Here is a 24,317-nt window from a genome sequence, read left to right as displayed (position 1 = left end):
AGGTCTCTGTTAGGAGGTAACATTGGACCTTAATGACACGAAGCCAGTCTTATAAGAATCTGGAAGAGTACTCTAGAAAGAAAGAACAGTAAAGTAAAAGCTCTAAGGCGGCCAGAAAGGCCAGCATGACTGGCATACAAGGGGGAGAGGGAGAGCGACAAGGGGGAGCAACCATTGTAGGCAACAAGGTCAGGGGGCAGCCAGCAGCCAGGTCATACAGGACCTTACAGGTCAGGGTAAAGTGGTGGATTTTATTTTTGAGTACAGTGGGAAACCATTGAAGGATTTTAAGTGACAATATCTGGTCTATATTTTTACAAGATCACTGTCTGCTCTAGGGTAAATGGATTATAAGGGACAAGAGTAAAATCAGGGAAACCATTAGAAGACTATTGCAGTATTCCTGGTAGAAGTGAGCATGACCTAAGTTAGGATGCAGATGGCAAGAAGCTGAACTGATTTAGGTATAATTCGATGGTAGAATCTATAGAACTTGCTAACAGATTTGATGGGAGGGGATGAGGGAAATCAAGGAGTCAGAGATGACCCCTGGATCTGGAGCTTGAACTGTTGAGTAGATGGCAGTGCCCTTGGGGGGGAGGAGTGCATAAGGGGTAGGGAGACAGGCCAGGAGTGTTACTTTAATGGAAAATGCTCCATGTGAAAATGTGGAGTCAAGGTTATGGAGTTTCCCCTCACTGCATTTATTAAATATTCTGATGTTATCAGCTAGATAATTGTTCTGGTAATTAAGATATAGAATGGTTATTTTCCACCTTCATATCAGTGGAGATCTTTGTACTAATTTGTACTTCAAGAAGTCAGCTCTTTTTATTAATCAGCGACACTCCTTAAGCAAGCTTAATGTAATCAGATATGTAACTATGAAACAATATTATTAAGCCCTGGCTGGTGTAGCTCAGTGGATTGAGCACAGGTTTGCGAACCTAAGGGTCATTATTTGATTCCCAGTGAGGGCATATGCCTGGGTTGTAGGCCATGTCCCCAACTGGGGGCCTCCAAAAGGCAACCACACATTGATGTTTCTCTCCCTCTCTCCCTTTCCTTTCCTCTCTGTCTAAAAATACATAAATAAACTCTTTAAAAAATAAAGTAATATTATTAAGATTTCTCTTGAAATAGATTCTATGAGTATTTAGTATTAAATTTACCGACATTTAAAAATCATTTAAAAATATAAAAGCAAAACAAAAACAAAAGAAGTATTTGTTAACTACATCTACCTTTATTAAGAAAGTAAATTGAAGGCCCTGACCAGGTCTCTAGGTAAGTTGGTTAGAGTGTGGTCCTGATACAACACCATGGTTGCAGGTTTGATCCCTGGTGTGGGCACATACAAGAATCAACGAATGAGATAAGTAAGTGGAACAGTAAGTCAGTAGTGTGCACTCTCTCTCTCTCTCTCCCTCCCCCCCCCAAAAAAATCAATCAATCAATAAAAATTTCAAATAATAAAAAAAAGTAAACTGAACTGTCATTTAATTCAACATTTATATTCTACAGACAAGGCATTATAAACTGAAGATTTATTCCAAGTATCTGCTCTTACAAACATTAGGTATTTTATCCAAATGTTTAATATAAAGTTGTGTTGTAAGTTCCTTGTGGAAGAATTTTCCACATGAGGTTGAGGCTCCTTCAAAATATTAGTAAGTTTGTGGATATATCATCATAGTGCTGAAACCTTGATATTTGGTAAAAAGAATGAGGTAGCTGTTGTGGAAACACCTCCAAAGATAAATGATGAAGTGAAAATGGAACAGAGAAAACAGCAATCCTGTATATAGCAGGATTGCTTTTTATGAGACTATAGTTAAATATAAAGAATTAAATTTTTTTACTTTTCCTGGCAAAAGCAGAGGTGTGGTCACACCTAAAGACTAAATCAGTTGATTCTGCTACCTGCATTGCAACCTCCTTCTTAGCTGGATTACTAACAATTAGGGGAGGTGTCCGTCACTGTCAGGAGTCACTTTGTGCACATGGGCGTGTGTGTGTGTGCGCGTGCGCACAGCTTAGGTCAAAGACATTGGAGATTTGGTGGCAAAATCAGATTAGTGCATTTTTCTGTTCCTGGTTAATGTAACCAAATCTTTTAACACTTACTTTTCAGATGTTTGACACAGTGAAGCGATTAAGAGAAAAATCTTGCTTAATTGTAGCAACTACATCAGGATCAGAATCTATTAAGAATGATGAGGTAATAACATAATAATGGTGACATTTGTCTCTCTGTCTTTGAGCTTAGCTGATGTCAGGAAGCTGCTGCTTTTTGTTAGAAGGAACCTGTTTGTTGTAATGTATGTGAGATGTCCATCTTCTATCATTGAGCAATTAGTGGTGCTTGACATGTAGGTATCCAATATAACACATGTATCTTTACAAAGGCAGAGGAAATAGATGTGCCGTGGAGCTCTATTGGAAATACTTTATTAATTTAAACATTTTAATATCCAAAAGTGAGATATGCCTTACATTGCACAGCCCCTATAATTTAATCAGCAGCACTCTTAGTGGAGCATAAAATAATGATACAGCTTAGATTCAGTGAAATGTAATAATATTTAGTTATAAATTTCCTTAATATAATAAATTGAATTTTGATGACTTTAATCTTAAAATTATTAGAATATTATTACTTATAGTTATTTGCTATCCTTTATAAAAGGAATACACTGGGCTTAAGTTAGACTGCACAATAAAATAATGCCAGCACATCTTAGTAATATTGTTCAAGTTCTCAGTCTTAGCAACATGTCTAAGAATAACTGTTAAACATCATCAGATTGGCTTAAATTGATTAAATGTCAGTGACTAAGTGATTGACAGATGATTTCAAAATTTTGTTTTATTTAATATTTTTCTTAATTTACCTGCATTGAGTTAAAAAGCAGTTTATTAAGTATTTAAGGTAGTTCACCTTTATGTTAAATTATTGAAGTACCAAAGGAGCAATTAGTTGCATGATGCTATGGAGACTGTATGCTAATTTTGAGATATAAGATTGAACCTAGGCATAAGGGGTGCAGTAATCAATTTTATCAGACTCTCACTCTGGGAAATTTTGCCTGGCTGAATAGTATATGTAAATTGTAACAATAGGTCTTACCTAATTTTTGTGGTTTTGTCATACCCAGATTATTCATGATAAAGAAAAAGCAGAACGAAAAAGAAAAGCTGAAGCTGCTAGGCTGCATCGCCAGAAGATTATGGCTCAGATGTCTGCCTTACAGAAAAACTTCATTGAAACTCACAAACTCATGTATGATAATAGTGCATCAGAAATGTCTGGGAAAGAAGACTCCATCATGGAGGAAGAGAGGTAAAACAAAGCAAAACTAAAAATTAACAACTCAGTTTTTTAAGGAAATATTACATATTCACTTCATATGTTTTTCCAAAATAAATTTTATAGTAAGAGAAATTATACTTGGTTTGTATTTTCAGTTTGTGTTTTTAAGGTAGAAAAGGGATAGTGAAGACTTTAACTTCACTATGTATGTATTGAATATAACTTTTTAACTTATAACTTTTTTTGAGAAACAGTTTAAGTCCTCAGTAAAGTTTGTTGGGGATCTTTGCATAAAAATATACAAAGATGTGAACAGCAGAAATAGAACCTGCTATGTTATATACATGTGCTTTTTTAGATATACATTTATACATCAGTTCACATATTCCATATAATTTCTATGATTTCTGATAAAAATGACCACAGTTATTACAGATTTTAAAAAATTCTTCATGAAGAACTGGCTTATATTTTCTTTTTTTCTTAAAAAGAAGATAATGCATATAGTTATAGTCGTGGATAGCCAGCCCATTGGAATGGGAATTTGTAAATCTGCTTTTCTGAGTCCTGACTATGGTATACTCTTTGGAAAATTAGTTAGCTTTCCAAAAGCCATGGTTTGTGGGATGTTATATATACAACATAATGGTAGTTTGAAAAGCATTCCCATTTGAAATATTGAAAATACTTCCTATGCTTATTTTTTTTATATTTGGTTTCTTTTTAGAGAGAGGGGAAGGGAGGGAGGAAGAGAAACATTGAATCATTGCCCAACTGGGGACCTGGCCTGCAACCCAGGCATGTGCCCTGAGGCATCGAACCAATGACCTTTTGGTTTGTGGGATGACACCCAACCCACTGAGCCATACCAGTCAGGGCCCTATGCTTAGTTTTTAAAAATAAGCTTTCACTGCTCTTTAAAACTGTGTGTTGTAGATACTTTTAGTAAATAGTGGTTTTGTGGTAACGGTAGAAACTCTCCTATACATAATATGTCTGTAATCCTGAAGCTGAGTATGCTAACAAAAACTATAAAGAATGATAACTATATATTTTAAAGATATTTTACAAAAATATGAAGGTAAACTATCCTTGGCTGACTATGGTAATAAAACTAGAAATTAATACAAAACTTTAGACAATAAACAGAAAGTCCCAACCCTCTAGTTTCAGTAGTATGTATTAACAATGTCCTATTTATAAAGTGATGGAAAAGAGACTACTGTATCTTTATCCATACAAGAAAATGCAAGCAAAAGTATGCTCAGGGTTAATTAGTGGCTTTAATGCTTTCATTTATTTTTATTGCCTGATTGATTGTACATATAAAATTATGAATGTGTTCTCATTGAAAACAACTCAGATTAATATAGTAAGTCCCCTTTGACCATCCTCTATATTTCTGATCTTTCTCCACAGATAACCATTGGTATAAATAACTGTTGCTCTAGACCTCTTCCTATGCATTTGTAAACAGGTGTACATGAAATAATGAGTCTTTTTTTTTATTTTATCATACCTTTCTTTTTGCAACTTGCTTTTTCTTCACTCAATGTCTTACAGATTTTTCATGTCAATATATATAGATCTATAGTGTAGATTCTACATCATTCTTTATGAGTGTTGCATAGTTTCCCATAGTGTAGATGTATATCCAATATTTTATTGATTTTGGACATTTTCCTTTATTACAATGTGTGTGTGTGCTCCCTAATGCAATTGTGCAAGTTCTTCTCAGGAGTGGAATCCAATAAGTGAAAGGCTAAGTCATAATTATATAAGATTTGGATAGATCCTGCCACATTGCCTAAGTAATGTTACCATTTTGTATTTTCAGCAGTGTATGAGTGTCTATTTTCTTCATTCTTACCAATATTTATTACTATCAGTACTTGAAAATATTGGATATGATCAAAATTATAAATTGGTGTCAGTCTGAATTTCCCTGATTACTAGTTAGTACTAGGTTGAACATCTTTTCATATGATCATTCACTAGCCTTTTCCATTTTGTCTTCTGAGAATTGCCTGTTGTTATCCTTTGTCCATCTCTGTTGGGTGCTTTGCTTTTGTCTTACTGAATTGTAGAAGTCCTTGAAAATTATGGATGTTAAACTTTGTCACATATTTTTTATATCTATTTCTTTAACATGAATTACAAAGTTTAGCCATAGAGAAGTATTCAGTGTTGATAAAGACAGATTTATTAGTCTTTTTGAGTTTTAAGTTTTGTGTTATGTTTAAGAAGGCTCTTCTTACCCAGAGTCACAGATATATTCTTACATTTTCTAAATAAAATTTTAATTACACAGTTATATTAACTTACTTTTATTTAAAAAAATCAAATGTTAGATAAGCTAAAGTTCTATTTCAGCACTGACCCAAATCCTGGGCCCTTCTTCTGCCCTTTCTCAGAGATACAAATTTTATATAGATGCTGTCATAGGTTTTACTGTGTTATTACATACAAGTATATGTAGCCATAGGAATCATACAGTGTCGTTCAGCCTTTTGTTTTCTTTGCATAACTGATATGTACATGTTCTGCAACTTCACATTTTCACGTGATAATATGTCTTGGAAAATCTATGTGTTCTTACATATGGTAGAACGAGCTCAGTGTTTCTCAGTCTTGGCACTTGGGCAGCAGTTCTTTTTCATGCCCTGTGAGTTGCAGTACATTTATCATTTCTGGCCTCTCCTCCACTGAATTCTGGTAGTGTTCTCTAGTCCTCATGACAGTCAGAAAGTAAACCTTACCCACATATTGCTGGATGCCTCCTAGGAGGTAGTATCACACCTACCTGAGACCTACTTTTTAAAAACTGCATAGTGTTCTGTTTCATGTAATTCCATTTACATTGATGATGAACATTTAAGTTATTCCCAGTTTTTTGAATGATCTGTGACATTTCAGGGTGCTTCCTGCACAGATAGACAGGCAATATTGCAGAGTGGTTCAGAGTATGTCCTGGGAAGTCAGATTGCCTGGGTTAAATCCTTTCTCTGCTACTTCCTAGTGATAAGTCATTAGGTAAGTCTGTTACCATCTCAAACCTCAGTTTCTTCATCTGACAAATGGAGGTAACAATAGTACCTACCAGATAGGATTCTTGGAAGGATTAAATGAGTTAATATAATGTAAATAATTTGAAAGAGTGCCTCATGTTACAATTAGTGCTTTATAAATATTTACTACTATTTATTATTATTGTACACATTGACCCTAAGAATTGCTAAATCATTAAAGTGTAGCTTTTTATATTAATAGCTACCAAAATAGAATAGAAACTTAAATGCCTAATAAGAGAGAATGTATAAAATTATTATAGCACATATAATAAGAGTACTGTGTAGTCACTTAAAAATAATGTTTCTAAGTAAATTTTAATGACATGAGAAAACAACTAAAATACAAGTGAATAAAAGGATGCAAATTTGCATATGTAATATGGTCTTAATTATGTAAAAAATGTTATAAATAGAAAGTAGACTATAAAAACACAAGTGATTATCTCTAGGTTGTGAGAGTGTAATGCTTTTTATTTTCTTTATACTTTTCTAGATTTTCTAAAATTTCTTAATAAGCATGTGTTACTTTTCTAATCAGAAAAAAAAAGAGAGAGATAACCCAGCTCCTTGGTAGAATAAATTTAATATAATTATACATTCTACTTGGTGATGTGATTTTTTTGTGCACTTAGCAACACAAAATGTCTTTTCCAATAAGCAAATTAACTGATAAATGCCAAAAAAAATCAGGGGGGAAGATTTTAAGCTAATATTGCTAAATATAATTTTTATTTTGCTTTTTATTCTTTTGTGCCTGCCCTACAGTTATATAAAATCTACCAAAATACAAAAACAAGTGACCAAAATATGTGTCCTCATTTCTGGTCATTTCTCTTGGTAGCACCCCAGCAGTCAGTGACTACTGTAGAATTGCTTTGGGTCCTAAACGGGGTCCGTCTGTTACTGAAAAGGAGGTGCTGACATGCATCCTCTGCCAAGAAGAACAAGAGGTGAAAATAGAAAATAATGCCATGGTATTATCGGCCTGTGTCCAGAAATCCACCGCCTTAACCCAGCACAGGGGAAAACCCATAGAATTCTCAGGGGGTATGTATTGTTTAATAAGTATCCTTTTGAACATTTCTTTTCATACTTACATAACTAGAAAAAATACTATTGGAAAGAAGTTTGGGAGAGAGATTGTATTTAGCCTTATTTGGTCAAATCACAGTTTACCTATATGTAAAATGGACTCTTGGTTTTTTACATGCCATGTTGGCTCTTTTGTTTTATTTTTTGTTTTAATTTTTGTTAACACTTGGCTACATTGCTTATTCTCTTTCTCTCTCTCCCCCCCACCTCTCCTTCTCTGCCTCTCCTCCCCTATTCCCCCTCTTCCTCCTCCGTGTCCCCATTTCTCATTACTCTCCCATTTGAAAGTACTATGCAGGCTTCATAACATTTCATCCCTAAATTTTCCACATGCATTTTCTAAAACTAAAGTCAGTCTATTATTATATCTATCATTCCATTATAACATTTAAGAAAATAACATTTCAGTAATATCACCTAATATATTGATAAAATCTATATTTGAATTTCCCCAAATACCCTCAGAATGTCTAGTTAACTAGACTTTTTTATCATTTAGGATACAGACATGTTTCATGTGTTGCTTTAGTTGTGTCTCTTATAGTTGATTATAATTTAATCTGGAATGGTCCCTTGCCTTCTTTCTTTCTGTGATACCTTATTTTGAAGACTGCAAGCCACTAATTGTGTACAGTGTCTTACAGTGCGGGTGTGTCTGATTGTTGTCTCATGATTAGGTTCATGGTAAGCATTTTCTTGGCAAAATACTAAGTAGCTGATGTATTGCACTTCTTCACACCAGTAGTTTTAAAATTTATTTTTTAAATTTGATTTTTAAAATTTATTTTTAAAATACCCTTGGAGTTACAATATTGATTTTTTTAAAACTAACATTTATGAATACTTACCATATGTCAGGCACAGATCAAATCTTTCTGTGTATTTACTCACTTAATCCTTATAATAGCCCTATGAATTAGGTATCAATTTTGGCTCCATTTTATAGATGAAGTAACTGAGGTACAGAGAAGCAGCTTGCCCAAGGCCATGAGTTTTAGTGATGAAACCAGATTTTGAATCCTGTAGTCTGCTTTTATCCAGTAGACTTATAATGCCCCTAAATATCCTTTAAAATTACCCAGTCGAGTTACTTGTAAAATTACAAAAGTAAATTTTCTTGAATCATAGAAAATAACTTCAACAACCAAGATAGTCCAACTTAAATCTAATGTTCAAAATAAAGATGTAAATCAAGAGTAGAACTAGCCATTAATCCATGCTAATTTTAGAATCATACCTGGAAGTCTAGCTTTATATTTTTCTCTTTTTACTTACTATTAAGAATATGAATCTTGCTATCATTGATATTGCGACATTTTTCTTGGACATTCCTTAGAAAGTTGATGACTAGAATTTCAGACCTGAAAATCTCTTTTTTTTTCCTTTTTATGACTGTGGGAGAGATGAATATAATACCTCTTATTTTTGTTTTCCTATACCCAAAATTCCTAGACCCACTTTTCATGGATCCAGATTTGGCATATGGGACTTACACAGGAAGCTGTGGTCATGTAATGCATGCAGTGTGCTGGCAGAAGTAAGTTGTCCTTCTGACATGTTCTTGAAAGAAACTAGGAATATTGAAGTTCAGTAAAGGCCACAAAAAGGCATTTTTTCCCATGTCGTCTTTCCTTGTTATTTAAATAATTGAAGTAGTTTTCATTACTAATTTTGTTTGCATGATACTCATTACATCATCACCCTTAGAAACTGGTATATAAAGTTATGAACTTAAATTCTTCACTTAATTGATCATCCCTTTTACTTGCTCTTCACAAACGAATTATTTGCTTAATAGTTGTGTAAAAGAAGCAGTAATCTTTATAAAAATCTCATTCCCCTCAAAACATAGCATGAAAAGTACTTTAGAGATAGAATATGACAAGAAATTCTAGATCTACCTCTGGAAGAGATAGCAATTCAGAAATCTTATTCCTGGGAAATCTTTTGTATAGTGTTCACCCTTTTGGCATTGGAATAAAATGCATAATTTTTCTATAATAGCCAGTGGCTACTTCAGTCGATCATTGGAAACTGAAGGAAGTAGTGTCTGCGTTGTATCTCCATGTTGTTGAGGCAGGAGACAAGATTCAGTAAAATTATTTTTTTTAAGATTTTATTTATTTATTTATTTATTTATTTTTAGAGAGGGAAGGGAGGGAGGGAGGGAAAGAGGGAAAGAGAGAGAGAGAGAGAGAGAGAGAGAGAGAGAGAGAGAGAGAGAGAGAGAGAGAGACATCAATGTGGTTGCTGGGGGTTATGGCCTGCAACCCAGGAATGTACCCTGGCTGGGAATCGAACCTGGGACACTTTGGTTCCCAGCCCGAGCTCAATCCACTGAGCTACGCCAGCCAGGGCAAGATTCAGTAAAATTATTTAAAAAAAATTTTTTTTCTACCCTAATGAGTCTTCCAGTTTTACCCCAATAGAATGGGCATCCTATTTCTTCTGTAATTATAACTGGTGGATTTTTGCATGTATATTTAAAAGATGTTTATCGAGGCATAATTTTCAGATTTTTCTCACTTGGATTAGAACAAAGATATCTGTATCATTCTGACGGGACCTGTGTCTTGGAATTTTGCAGGTATTTTGAAGCTGTACAGCTGAGCTTTCAGCAGCGTATTCATGTTGACCTTTTTGACTTAGAAAGTGGAGAATACCTTTGCCCTCTCTGCAAGTCTCTGTGCAATACTGTGATCCCCATTATTCCTTTGCAGCCTCGAACGATAAACAGGTATATTTTAATTTATGTTTTGGTTAATTTTATAAAAATCTGTCTATTCTTTTCATTATGCCTGTTTCAGTTAGATTACTAACTGAAGATTTGCTTTATAAAATAATACTTTTTTATTTTATAACATTCTGCTTAAAACCGTGGTTAAAATTAGCTTCCAATCTTTAGTTTCTGAAACAACTGGACTATCAATTTACTCAAATCTATGTGTTTTGTGTAAATCTTCCAACTGCCATTAAAGCAATAGAACTTTAATCTCTAATTTAGCATTCACAGAAAAGATACAAAGAAGATTTATTCTTTTTATATAGTCCTTTGTCACCAGTAGAGGTGCGGTTTGGAGTTTGGTTTCTCTAAATGTCTTTGTAGTGTTAATTTTAATTCTGTTTTTCTGCAGATCTAAATGCTATAATTTTAGAGACATGGGCAAAATGTTAATTATAAAAGTAGATAAAAACATCAGAGTCATTGCATACCTTTGGATACTTTTTGAGCATTTAGACTAAGTTTATATTCTGACCATCTGTAAATGCAATTTAATAGAAAATTCATTAGTTTTTAATGGTGACCAGGATACTCAATTATGTATTTTTTTTATTTTCACTGTTCTACATGATGATAACAGTAATATTTGTTACTATTTCAATTTCTTTAAAATTCATTGAATTTGTAATAATGACCTAAGTTGGCTAAAGAAGATGATTTTGTTGATAAAATACTTTTAATGTCTTCCTTCAGCAAAAGGATTCAAAAGTGATAGGTTTAGCAAGTAAGGTCTATAAGTACTTGCTCTTTCTGTATCACTCAATGTCATCAGAAAACCCAGTTGGAAATTGTCTTCTACTCAACATACGAAACATAGAATGTCATCCTTTTGGAAGAAGGTAGCATCAGAAAGATTTATCTTTTTTTTTTTTTTGAGTAATTGTTATGTTCTAGGCACTCTGCTAAACACTTGCTTTGCTATTTTGTTAAATAATGAAGAAGGTAGTTTAAAGATAAGGAATTGAAAACTATGAATAGTTTTTACTTACTTCAAGAAAGACTCAGGATTTGAACCCAGACCTGACTCCAAAGCTGTATCTAACTATATATAGGATGACAAAAATAAACTAAATCATAATGACTTTCCAACTTGTTAGCCTGTACAAGCCCTTTTTACACAGTGTTTCCCCAAATAAGGATTATTAAACATGCAAATTATTCTCTAAAGAAATATTCAGCACCTCTTTTCTTGATGTCTTTAAGAATAGGATCCTTCAGGACAATCCTTTCTCAAGTTAAATTGATCCTTGCTACTGGTTCTCTTTGAGTTCTGTGATGTTTTTAATCTGTAGTAATAATTTTGTTACTTAGGATCTGAAATACATAAGCATACATAACATTTTTATTAGACACTTAAATATGTATTTAATTATATTTGCCACTTTAATTTTTGGAAAATCAACATCAGTGTAATCTAAGATATTAAAGTTATGAGCATATAAAAAGTTTATCAAAACTAAGAAGCTAGTATTTTTAAAGAAAATTGGTTATAATCACACAGTACACTTTTGTTTCTAAGAACTAAACAAATCCTTAGGTCAAGTTTGTGCCCAGATATGTGAATTTGGGCACAGTTAATTATATATTTTAATTTCACTCAAGACTCTTCTTTAAATAAGCAAATTTCTATTTTAAGTCCTTTTAATAACACCGTTTGTGGTCCCCCTTGGTTATTAATAGTTTAGATCAAGTCTCTGCCATTATGGAATTTACATTACAGAGAGGAGAGACAAGCAGTAAACATATATATATATATATATATATATATATATATATATATATACAAAGTGTTGAGTGAGAAATACGATGAAAAACTAAAGCAGCAGAGTAAAGGGCTAGAGACAGACCAGTGCATGAGACTATTTATAGGCAAAGTTGTTAGGGAGCTTCTTTCTGAGATGGTGGCAATTCAGTAGAGATGTGAGTGAAGTGAAGGACAAGCAGTGCTGCTACTCTCTGGGTGAAGAGAATTTCACACGCAGGCAGTATCAACAGCAAGGGCTCTGAGGTAGGAACACAATCACCGTGTTTGAGGCACAGCAAGAAGGCAGTGTGGGTGGAATGAAGCAAGCAAAGAGCCAGATCATAAAGGGGCTTATGAGTGTGATAAGATCAGGAGTTGGAATTATATTTTATGTGTGATGGGAAACCATTGAAATGTTTTGAATAGGGGAGTGATACGATTTGATTTACACTTTTAAAAGGTGCCTCAGTTTCTGCTGTATGATGAGGACATAGATAATAATGAAACCCTATTGTGGAAGCAGGATGAACAGTTAGTTTGCTGAACTAGTACAGGTGAGAGATGAGGTAAATTGGGTTAGGTTAATAATGGTGGAAGGAGAAAGATGTGATCAATTTAGGAGAAATTAACAAGGTAAAACTTGCAAGACTAGCTGGTAAATTAGAGGGAATTAGAGAAATCAGTGGCAACGCCTAGTTTTTGACTTGAGAAACGAGAATGGTGATTTTATTTACTGACATTAATTACTTAGAGTTGTAAGGAGTATGGATGGAATCTTAATCCTTGTACTTTCAAAATTCCCTCCCTCCTCAAACTACTTTTTTTAGACATGTGTGTTCTATGACCTAGGCAGTTAATCTAGAGGAAATTTTCATTCAGTCTTTTATCCAGGGAGTTTAGAAAAATCTCCACAAGTTAAGATTTTCAGTTTGACATTGTGGCAATGGCTTTAACAATTTTTAAATATAATTTTTCAGTGAGAATGCAGAAGCTCTTGCTCAACTTTTGACCCTGGCACGATGGATACCAACTGTTTTGGCCAGAATATCAGGTTATAATATAAAACATACTAAAGGTTTGCTTAAAATTATTTTTTTATTTGGTTCTGTGTGATTTAGTGTCAGAATCTTTAATTATTTTTAGAAAATGTACTTATTGCTCTGAAATATGGTTTGCAAATACATCTTTGTTAAATATCCAAAAATAGAGGATTTTGAAGCCCTGGCTAATTTTGGTTTGAATCACTTTACTTAAGTCAATAATTTTTTTATACTGGGAAGCAGTATACACAGTGATTAATCTGGAGTCACACTGCTTGGACTTAAATCTTATATCCATCACTTAATGTTTATGTGATCTTGGACCAGTTAAGCTCTCTGTGCTTCCTCTTATTTGTAAAGTGGGAATAATAGTAGTACCTATCTCCTTGACTAAAGGGTTGAGTTATCTTGTGTAAAGTAGCACCATGCGTGATACATAGCAAGTACTATGTGTTAGTCATTACTATTACTAATATGATTAATACATTGTCATTAATAGTAGTAACAAAGACAACACTTTTAAACTATTACCTCATGTGTGTATTTTTTACAATCGAGAGATAAGACTACCTAAAGACTCTGAGAAATAAACAATGGCAGGCAGATTAGGAAGGGAAATCAAAATTTAGAGATTTTTGTTCCAGAAGCTGACATAGGTTAACACAGCTTGCCTCCTGGCACAACCATGTCAAAATTACAACTAGCCCTGGCTGGTGTGGTTCAGTGGATTGAGTGCCAGACAGCGAAGCGAAGACTTAACGGGTTCAATTCCCAGTTAGGGCACATACCTGGGTTGTCGGCCAGGTCCACAGTAGGGGGCACATGAGAGGCAACCACACATTGATGTTTCTCTCCCTTTCTTTCTCCCTCCCTCCCCCTCTTTCTAAAAATAAATAAATAGAATATCTTTAAAAAATTACAATTAAACCACAGAACAACCATTATTCAGAACCACCAGAAATAGAGCTGAATGGAAGTCATACACTTATAAAATTAAAGAAGAAACCACATAGAGACTGGTAGGAGGGGTGGAGATGTGGAACAGTCTGGTACCACACCCACCTGTGGTGAATAAAAATCCGAAGCGTTATCTTGGGAGCAAGGGTTCCCAGCCCTATATCAGGCCACGCCAGCCCAGGGTTCCAGTGCCAGGAAGAAAAGTTGCCATATCTTCTGGCAGTAAAAACCAGCAGGGATTGAGGCTGTAGGAGACAAACTGCTGGAATCCCAGGCAATTGCTCTTAAAGGGGCTGCACAGAGACTTAGTCAGACTCACTCCCTCTGAGCTCCAGTTGGGGAGACAGTAGGTAAAGGCACCGGAAACATATGGGGTAGAACTGTAGCACCTGGCATCAGGGCAAGAGCTGAGGAGCAGCCTTCTCACAGACAGAAGAAGTGTAGGTAGAGTCCACTGTTCCTTTTCTGAGCCCTCTCCCAACAGAGCAGGCAGATGGGCACCATATCTGAGACTCTTATCAATCTGCCTCACACTGTTTGCCTCACCCTGGTGATTCCAAGGCTCTGCCCCACCAAAGCTGTTTCCAGTGGTTTTTCCATAGGAATGGCTGGTCTTGGCTGATGCTTCAGATTTCCCTAAACTCACTCAAATAGCATCTTTAAGTAGCATCTGGCCTCAATGTCCTCCCTGCCTAATGCTGAGTGTCTCCAGGCCCAGCACTAGCAGCAGCTGGCCTTGGTTCACAGCTTGGACTTGCTTAATCACCTCCAAGCCCAGCACAAGTACCAGCCAGCTGCAGATCACTTTGCAGCATATGCCAGGTGGCCCTGAACAGAACACTGGCAGTGACTTACTTTGGCCTGTACCTTCTGGGAGGCCCCAGCAACTGACACCCAGTTAACAGCTACAGACCATGTTGGAGCACCACCACCCAACCACCTCCACAAGCAACACACTCAAGGGGCAGATTCAGTGGGCACCAAAGCCTTGTGAAGTAAGTCCTGCTTTGTGGAGTGGGCCCCTGCACAGCTGATCCTCCACAGTGGCTGGAGGTTAGTGGTCAGTGGTCACATCCAGTTCTTGCAGCCGGTCAGCCTGAGTAAATCCCTCCCATTGACCTGCTGACAGCAATCAAGGCTCAATTACAAGAGTAGGGTGTATATAGCCCACACGTTGGGTACAACTCTAGTACCCAGCTTGGGTGATAGGGGAGGCTGTGCCACTGAACCCTACAAGACAATGGCTACATTAGGCCACTCTTCCAAGCCAGCAAGACATAGCAGCTCTACCCAAGCATAGAAACAAACACAGGGAGGCTGCCAAAATGAAGAGACAAAGAAACATGACCCAAATGAAAGAACAGAACAAAACTCCACAAAAAGAACTAAAAATAGAGATAGTCCACAGTTCAAAACACTGGTTATAAGGATGCTCTGTGAACTTAGTGAGAACTTCAAAAGCATAAAAAAAAAGGCTTGGAAACCATAAAAAATAACCAGTCAGAAATGAAGAATACACTAACTGAAATGAAGAACAATTTATAGGGAATCAATAAGAGTAGATGAAGCCAAGAATAAAATCAGAAATTTAGAATATAAGGAAGCTAAAAACATCTAAACAGAACAACGAGAAAAAAGAATCCAAAAAATGAGGATAGTGTAAGGAGCCTCTGGGACAACTTCAAACATATTAACATTCACAGCATGGGGGTACCAGAAGGAGGAGAGAGACCAAAAAACTGAAAACCTATTTGAAAAAATGTTAGAAAACTTCTCTAACTTGGTGAGGGAAATAGACATACAAGTCCAGGAAGTGCATAGAGTCCCAGACAAGACAAACCCAAAGAGGACCCCATGAAGACATATACTTAAAATGCCAAAGGTTAAAGACAAAGAGAGAATCTTAAAAGCAGCAAGAGAAAAGCAGTTAGTTACCTACAAGAGAGTGCCCATAACACTTCCAGATGATTTCTCAAAAGAAACATTTAAAGCTAAAAGGGATTGGCAAGATATAGTCAAAGTGAAGAAAAGCAAGGCCCTACAACCACAATTATTCCACCCAGCAAAGCTATCATTTAGAATCAAAGGACAGATGAAGAGCTTCCCAGATAAGAAAAAGCTAAGAGTTCGTCATCATTAAACCAGCATTATATGAAATGTTAAAGGGTCTTCTCAAAGACGAAGAAGAAAAATATGAACAATTAAATGGCAATAAATACATACATATCAATAACTAAATTAAAAAAAAAACAAAATAAACAAGCAAAACAGAAACAGAATTATAAATACAGAGAATTTTTTGATGGTTGCCAGATGGGAGGGGGCCTGGGGAATGGATGAAAAAGGTGAAGGGATTAAGAAGTATAAATTGCTTGTTACAGAATAGTCATGGGAATGTAAAGCACTGCATAGGGAATATAGTAGCCAAAGACTGTATTGATATATGCATGACCCATGGACATAGACAGAGGTATGGGGATGGCCTGAGGGAGGAGGGTCTAGGTGGATGGGTAAAGGGGAAAAAATTGGGACAACTGGAAAAGCTTACACAATAAAATACAATTTAAGTTAAAAAATAGAAAATAAAGGCTAAGAGAAAAAAGAAGTCACAATTTAAAGAATGATTGGTATAGGCACTGAGTATCTTGGGTTGTTGTTTTTTCCTCCTTTATTTCCTAGCTTTGACTTATGGTAACCTTAGTCACAGAACTGTGTAACAGGAACAACAGAATCTCCAAAAGAGGTGCTCTCTTTCTGGCTAGAGGACCAGGAAGAGGAAAAGAAACCCCTCAGAGCTGGAGAGTCTAAAGGGAATTCCTGTTGTGGTTTTTACCCCCTCTTCTGGCCCTCTCTGAAGCTAGCCCCCTCAAAGCTGTCATAGAGCTGCCTTGCTATGGTAGCCATGTAGACACCTAAAGTCACAAGAGAAAACTAATCTCTCCAGCCAGAAGAACTAGGAAAAGGGACCCCAGTCTTCCAAAGAAGGTGGAATGAATCCTTATTTATTTTTTTCTCGTTGCCTCACAGCTTCACATGTAAGGCTAGCTGATGACAGTGCAGGGAACTAAAACTGAGAGAAACTTGTCATTTTAACCAGAAGAACTAGGAGAAAGGGCTTCTTGGAGCTAGAAAGTAGAGGGGGAATTCCAAAGAGGAAAGAGTTATAGAAGGGTAATCTATTTTTGAGACCAACACAAGTTCTGGGCTCACTTTAAGCTCCACGTTGTGCAGGGCAGGGCCCGAGAAGCTTAGCAGCAGCTTTGAGATCAAAGTTTGATTAAATCACCAGTCAAGTCCCAGACTTACGCCTGAGTAGATTGTGTCCTGGCAGCTGCTGACAGCAAAGGCACTGAAAACCAACACTGGAACCACCCACAGTGAGACAGAACTTGTGGAACCTAATGCGGTTAATTGCCTAACAAAACATAGCACATTTTTCCAGAGACTTTTAATAGGTGCCAGAAGCTCACATGTAATATTCAAAATATTCAAGATACAATCCAAAATTATTTGATATACCTTGAACCAGGAGAATCGGACCAGCTCTCAAGGACAAAAAAACAATCAAATACCAACCCTGAAATACTGAAATGTTGAACTTTTCAGGCATAAAGTTTAAAGCAGGTATGTAATTATGAAACAAGATAGCCCTAGACAGATGGCTCGGCTGGTTTGAGCATCATCCCATACACACCATAAAAAGGTTGTGGGTTCAATCCCCAGTCAGGACACATACCTGGGGTACAGGTTCGATCCCTAGTCACATGCATACTGGAGGCAACTGATCGATGTTTCTCTCACATCAATTTCTCTCTCTCTCAAATCAATAAAGATATCCTCGGGTGAAGATTTTTTTTAAAAGTAAGGTAAAGGTGAACACTCTTGAAATAAGCGGAAATATAGGAGTTATCAGGAGGAAAAAATAGAACTATAAAAAAACTAAATAGAGATAATAGAATTGAAAAAATGCTACATGAAATAATTAATTGGATGATCTCAATAGTAAAGTGGAGATTGGGAAGTAAGAGTTAGTAAATTTGAAATTAGATCAGTGGAAATTATCCTACTTATAGAATAGACAGAAAAAGCCAAGGAGTAAAAAGAAACGGCTTTAAGAACAGATAGAATAATTTTTCCTTTAATTCAACATTTGTGCCATTGAAGTCCCAAAATGAAAAAGAATGGTAAAGAAAAAAAATATTTGAAGAAATAAATGGCTGGAAACCACTTAAGAAATTTGGTGAAAGACATTAAAAATACAGACATAAGAAGTTCAATAAACCTCAGATAAACTTAAAGATAACCACACCCAGATAGATCAAATGCAAACTGCCAAAACCAAGGATGAAGACAAAATCTTCAAGGCAACCAGAAAAAAAAACATTCATATAGGGCAACAATAATTCAAATTTGATGAGGAAATGGAGCCACAAAGAGTTTTAATATTTACTCATGGTCTTCATAACAGTTAATATCAGAGCTAGGATTCAAACCCAGACAGTTTGGCTACAAATCCTTTGCTGTTATTTACTGTATGATGCCTTACTATTAGAATGCTATATATCCATTAAAAATGAAAATAGAGATGCAGAGTTACTGATGTGGAAAGACATTTTCTGATCCATTGGTGAAAAAAACAAGAGACAGAACAGTATTATATATGTCCTTTTAAAAAAATCTCAAAGTGTCGCAGGTTCAATTCCCAGTCAGGACACATGCCTGGGTTGCAGGCCATGGCCCCCAGCAACCGCACATTGATGTTTCTCTCTCTCTTTCTCCCTCCGTTCCCTCTCTAAAAATAAATAAATAAAATATTTTTTAAAAATCTAATGCGTGAAACAGTCATAGGGAGAACAGAAGAATATCACATAATGTTATCTGTATGGAGAAATTTTGAATGATTGTTTATTGCTTATTATCATTTTCTGAATTTTTAAAAATAATCACATACAATTTTTATAAGCTGCAAAGGTGTGCATCAGACTAAACTTTCATGATTTTTCTTTTTCCTTTTAATTTATAAGGAGAAAACCCAGCAATTCCAGTCCTATTTGATCAAGGAATGGGTGATTCCACTTTTGAGTTCCATTCCATCCTGAGTTATGGAGTTGAGTCTTCGTAAGTATCTAAATTTTAAAATGGTTGTGAAAATACAGTGGAGAACAGTCCTTCCTTGCTTCCATACTTCCTTCCTGCTTTGTTTGTAAAATTGTTTCTTTTTCCCATTTTTATCTTTTTTCTTTTTCCCTGGAGTTTTATTTGTATTAATACAATTAAGTGATTTGAGATATTAGAGTAATATATGCTAGGGTAGACCACGCCTATCATTAAATATTTTTGAGCAACAAAAGTGCCATTTCTATTTAGTCCAACCTACAGAAAAGCAGAATTTAAGAGACCTCAGTTTAAGTCACATCTGTATTTGCTCTGTGACTCCCGAAAATCCTTAAGTCACCTTTCTCCCTCCCTAATTCATTATTCTTGTTTGTAAAATTGAGACAGTTCCTTCCTAACTTACCTCATAAGATTATTGGAAAGATATTTATGTGAAAACACATTGAAAAATAAATCTAAATCTGGTATTATTTAATACCTGTGGCAAACACAAGGCCCGTGGGCCAAATCTGGCCCTCCACCTTGTTTTGTCCGGCCCAGCACCTTGTTTCTACCTGGTGGCTTACCGAGTGCCTTGCCCCTAATTAAGGAGTAGTTACATTTATACAATCCTAAAATTCCATTTGGCCCTTTGAAGGCAACTGTGAGCCTGATGTGGCCCCCAGTGAAAATGAGTTTGACACCCTTGATTTGATGAGTATTATCTGAGGTAAATATTTCTAGTTGTGATCCTTATTTATATTATGTATCCCACTGCTACTGAAAATACATGTTAACTTATTACAGATGGAAGTTCAGGAAACCAGAAATTATCCCTCCAAATACAGGGTATTACTACCACCTGCTCCTGCCCCTCCCCACACACACCTTATTAACACAAAGGTACTTCTTGGTCCTTTTTCCAGACACTAAACTTGTTATGTCAGATCTTTTTCCTCTGAATTTTGTTCTTGCACTGTCTAGTCTGTCCCTTTATTTGGGCTGAAGCCTTTTCTGCTGTGATCATTTACTGCATCTTTCCTAGGAAGTGAAGTTATATGGGTCATTACCATTTTGTAAGGGAGATTTTTTTGGCTATAGGAAACACAGTTTGGCTTTTCCCATTTTTCTTTCTTTTTTTTTTTTTTTAATCCTTACCCAAGGACATGCTCATTAATTTTAGAGAGAGGGGAAGGGAGGGAATGAGGGAGAGAAACATCTATGTGAAAGAGAGACAGACATCCAATTGCTGCCTCCTGTACTCACCATGACTGGGGACTGAACCTGCAACCTAGGTTCAGTCTGTGACTCCTGAAAATCCTTAAGTCACCTTTCTGGGAATCCTTAAGTGCCCTGACTGGGAATCAAACCCATGACCTTTCGGTTTATGGGACAATGCTCCAACCAAGCCACACCAGCTAGGGCTCCAGTTTTTTCTTAATGAATAAATTTTCTGCTGAAGTTCTAATCTGTAACTTGATAAAGAACAGCTTACTTTATCAGCACCCTGGCTGGCGTAGCTCAGTGGATTGACCGCGGGCTGCGAACCAAAGTGTCGCAAGTTCGATTCCCAGTCAGGGTACATGCCTGGGTTGCAGGCCATGACCCCCAGCAACCACACATTAATGTCTCTGTCTCTGTCTGTCTCTGTCTGTCTCTCTCTCTCTCTCCCCCTCCCTTCCCTCTCTAAAAATAAATTAAAAAATCTTTAAAAAAATTTTTAAAAAACCAGCTTACTTTATCAAAAGGAGTTAAATTGTTTATTGCTTCAATGCCTAATTAGATTTCTCAGTAGGTAGTCCCTTTTACTAAATCATGTTATATGTTTTTCCTATTTTATTTTTAGGATAAAATATTCTAATAGCATCAAGGAAATGGTCATTCTCTTTGCCACAACAATTTATAGAATTGGACTGAAAGTGCCTCCTGATGAAACGGACCCTCGAATCCCTATGATGACCTGGAGCACATGTGCTTTCACTATTCAGGCAATTGGTACAGCCTATATGAGAACTGGTTGGGAGGTTTTATAGGAACAATGAACATTGACTGACTAAAAATTATCCCTTTTTTTCCCTGATGGCTTCGAATAGTTATTTGTTTGAACATACTGTTAGTATTTCAGTAGATTAGTGTAGCCTGATGCCATTTAGTCTGAGAATTTTTGTATTGATCTCTTTTTAACAACAATAATGTCCATATGCAACATAAGCAAAAAATATTTGAAATGGACATCATGAGGCAAGCTAGATTGAAAATATGGAAGATTTGCAGTGCTAGAAGGCCAAGAAGAAAAGGCTCAGAGGAAGAAGAACCACTACAGAAAGATTCAGTTAATTATTATTTCTTTTACATGTTAAGAGAAAAAGAAAGGGATCCCCTAAAGAATTTAGAAAGTCACTTAAAATTGGAAAGAAAGACTGACTGAGGTGGTCAGGAGAGACAGATTAGCAGGCAGAAGCTAACCAAATCTGAAAGGAAGCCTACTTTAAAGTTACCTGTTACATTAAAAGCTTTCTATAGAAAATGTAGCAATCAAAGCAGCATATTGTACACCCTAAATTTACATCAGTTTGGCCAAAATGTCTGTTAATGCTTTTTCTGTACAATGACTCTAGTAGTGCTTAGTTGTCTTTAACGTCATTTGAAACTATTTTGTTAGACTGTATTGTGACAGCTGTCAGTCATATCAGTGTGCATTTTTTAAAAACTTATCAAAATTGGTGAATTTTTGTGCAATCATTTAAATGTTGAAGATGAATGAAATCACAACATTTTTTTAACTTGAGAACATTTTACTATGAATGAGATTCTGTCATAACATTATAAAGGTACATTTAATACAAAGTGAAGTCTTAGAAACTTATTCTTTATGTACATAATTTTATATATTTTTCTTTTAAATATATTTTATTGATTATGCAATTGTAGTTGTCCCAATATTTTCCCCTTTGCCCTCCTCCCCCTGGTACCCCCATTCCCTCCAGCAGTCCCTTCCCTTAGTTCACATCCATGGGTCATGCATATCATTCTTTGGCTACTCTATTACATATACTGTTCATAACATCCCGTGTCTATTTTGTACTTACCAATTATGCTTCTTATTCCCTGTACTTTTCCCCCTATATTCCCCCTTCCCTCTCCCAAAGGATAACCCTCCAAATGAATTCTGTATCTGTGATTCTGTTTGTGTTCTGCCTGTTTGCTTAGTATATTATTTGGATTCTATTATTGATAGTTGTGAATTTATTGCCATGTTAATATTCATTGTTTTGATCTTCTTTTTCTTATAGAATTCCCTTTAGCACTTCATATAATAATGGCTTAGTGATGAACTTACTTAGTTTTACCTTGTCTGGGAAGCACTTGATGTGCCCTTCAATTCTAACTGATTGCTTTGCTGGATAGAGTAATCTTGGTTGTAGGTCCTTGCTTTTCATCAGTTTGAATACTTCTTGCCAGTCCCTTCTGGCAAGGGACTTCTTCTGCAAAGTTTCTTTTGAGAAATCAGCTGACAGTCTTATGGGAACTCCTTTGTAGGTTACTCTTTGCTTTTAAGGTTCTCTCTTTATCTTTAACATTTGGCATTTTCATTATGATATGTCCTGGTGTGGTCCTCTTTAGGTTCATTTTATTTGAGACTCTGTACTTCATGGACTTGGATATCTATTTTCATCACCAAATTTGGGAAGTTTTCTTTCCTTATTTTTTCAAATAACTTTTCAATTTGTTGCTCTTCCTCTTCTGGCACCCCTATGATTTGGATGTTCATATGTTTAAAGATTTCCCAGAGGTTCCTAAGCCTATCCTTGTTTTTTTAAATCCTTTTTTCTTCCTGCTGTTCTGATTGAGTGCATTTTCCTTTCTTGTGTTCCATATCATTGATGTGATTCTCAGCTTCATCCCCTCCACTGTTGGTCCATGTAGATTTTTCTTTATTTCACCTAATGCAGCCTTCATGTCTGTGTGGGTCTTTTTTATGCTGTTAAAGTACCCAGTGAGTTCCTGGAGCATCCTGATACCCAGTGTTTTGAACTGTGCATCTAATAGTTTGCTAACCTCCATTTCATTTAGTTCTTTTTCAGGAGTTTTGTTCTGTTTTTTCACTTGGGCCATATTTCTTTGTCTCCTCATTTTGGCAGCCTCCCTATATTTTTTTCTGTGTATTAGGTAGAGCTGTTTTGACTCCCTGGTGGGGTTTTTTTTTTTTTAAGATTTTATTTATTTATTTTTAGAGAGGGAAAGGAGGGAGAAAGAGAGAGAGAGAGAAACATCAATGTGCAGTTGCTGGGGGTCATGGCTGGCAACCCAGGCATGTACCCTGACTGGGAATCGAACCTGCGACACCGGTTTGCAGCCCACGCTCAATCCACTGATCTATGCCAGCCAGGGTGACTCCCTGTTTTAATAGTGTGGCCTACTGTAGAAAAGGCACCTGTAAACTGTGTGGGGTGGGGCCTCAGGTAATCACCAGGGTGGGGCAACCCACATCACCACTCTCTTGCTCTGTGTGGAGGAGGGCTTAAAGAGGGGATAATGTCACTGCCTGCACTCTGGAATTTTGCCCAGGAGGAAGATGTCTCCCGGCACTCCCACTTCACTTTCTTCCCATAGGCCTCCAGTGCCCTTCCAGCTGTTGCCCTGGTGCTGAATCCCAGAGGGTGGTGGGTCTTCGGGAGTCTTAAGTCCTTTGCAGGCCTTTTAAGAGGAGTCTCTTGAGAATCCCACTGTTTCCTCCGCAGCCCCAACCCTCACTGATTTTACAGCCATAAATTATGGGGACTTAACTTCCTGGCACTGGAACACTGGTCTGGGTGGTCTGGGCTGTGCCTGAGATCCCTTACTCCTGAGGTATCCCTCCCATTTTTTATCTACCACACGTGGATGTGGGTGTGCCCATTCCTGTCTTCTGTGCCTTTCCGTGTCTCCACCCCTCCTACAAGTCTGCGTGAATGTGACTTCTTTACATTGTCAGACTTCCACACAACTCAATTTTCTGACAATTCTGGTTGATATTTGTTTTGTAGTCTAGTTGTATTTTTTGCTTTAGTTGTGTGCAGAGGTGAGGCATGTTTACTTATGCCTCCATCTTGACTGGAAGTCCATAATTTTATATTTTTGTATAAATTGGACCAGTCAGTGTTGTTGTTACCCAGGCAAAGCAGCTGTTCCCAGTGGTGGCCAGCTGTCAAAATATCCACCCAAACACGTAACATTTTTTATA

At 36.3% G+C, this 24,317-nt stretch overlaps 1 protein-coding gene across 1 annotated transcript in view; it reads left to right on the top strand.

Moving 5' to 3' along the window:
* UBR1 (ubiquitin protein ligase E3 component n-recognin 1) overlaps positions 1-24,317 on the top strand; it is a 126,317-nt gene that overhangs the window by 75,974 nt on the left and 26,026 nt on the right. The window contains 8 exon segments of the mRNA XM_028507958.2: positions 2,135-2,221; positions 3,159-3,343; positions 7,226-7,431; positions 8,920-9,013; positions 10,064-10,213; positions 12,980-13,077; positions 19,024-19,117; positions 20,940-21,088. Of these exon segments, the coding sequence (XP_028363759.1) occupies positions 2,135-2,221; positions 3,159-3,343; positions 7,226-7,431; positions 8,920-9,013; positions 10,064-10,213; positions 12,980-13,077; positions 19,024-19,117; positions 20,940-21,088 (1,063 nt within the window).

This window comes from Phyllostomus discolor, chromosome 1, assembly GCF_004126475.2.
Source record: "Phyllostomus discolor isolate MPI-MPIP mPhyDis1 chromosome 1, mPhyDis1.pri.v3, whole genome shotgun sequence".
Lineage (NCBI taxonomy): Eukaryota > Metazoa > Chordata > Mammalia > Chiroptera > Phyllostomidae > Phyllostomus > Phyllostomus discolor.
This window is presented reverse-complemented; position numbering and strand designations above follow the sequence as displayed.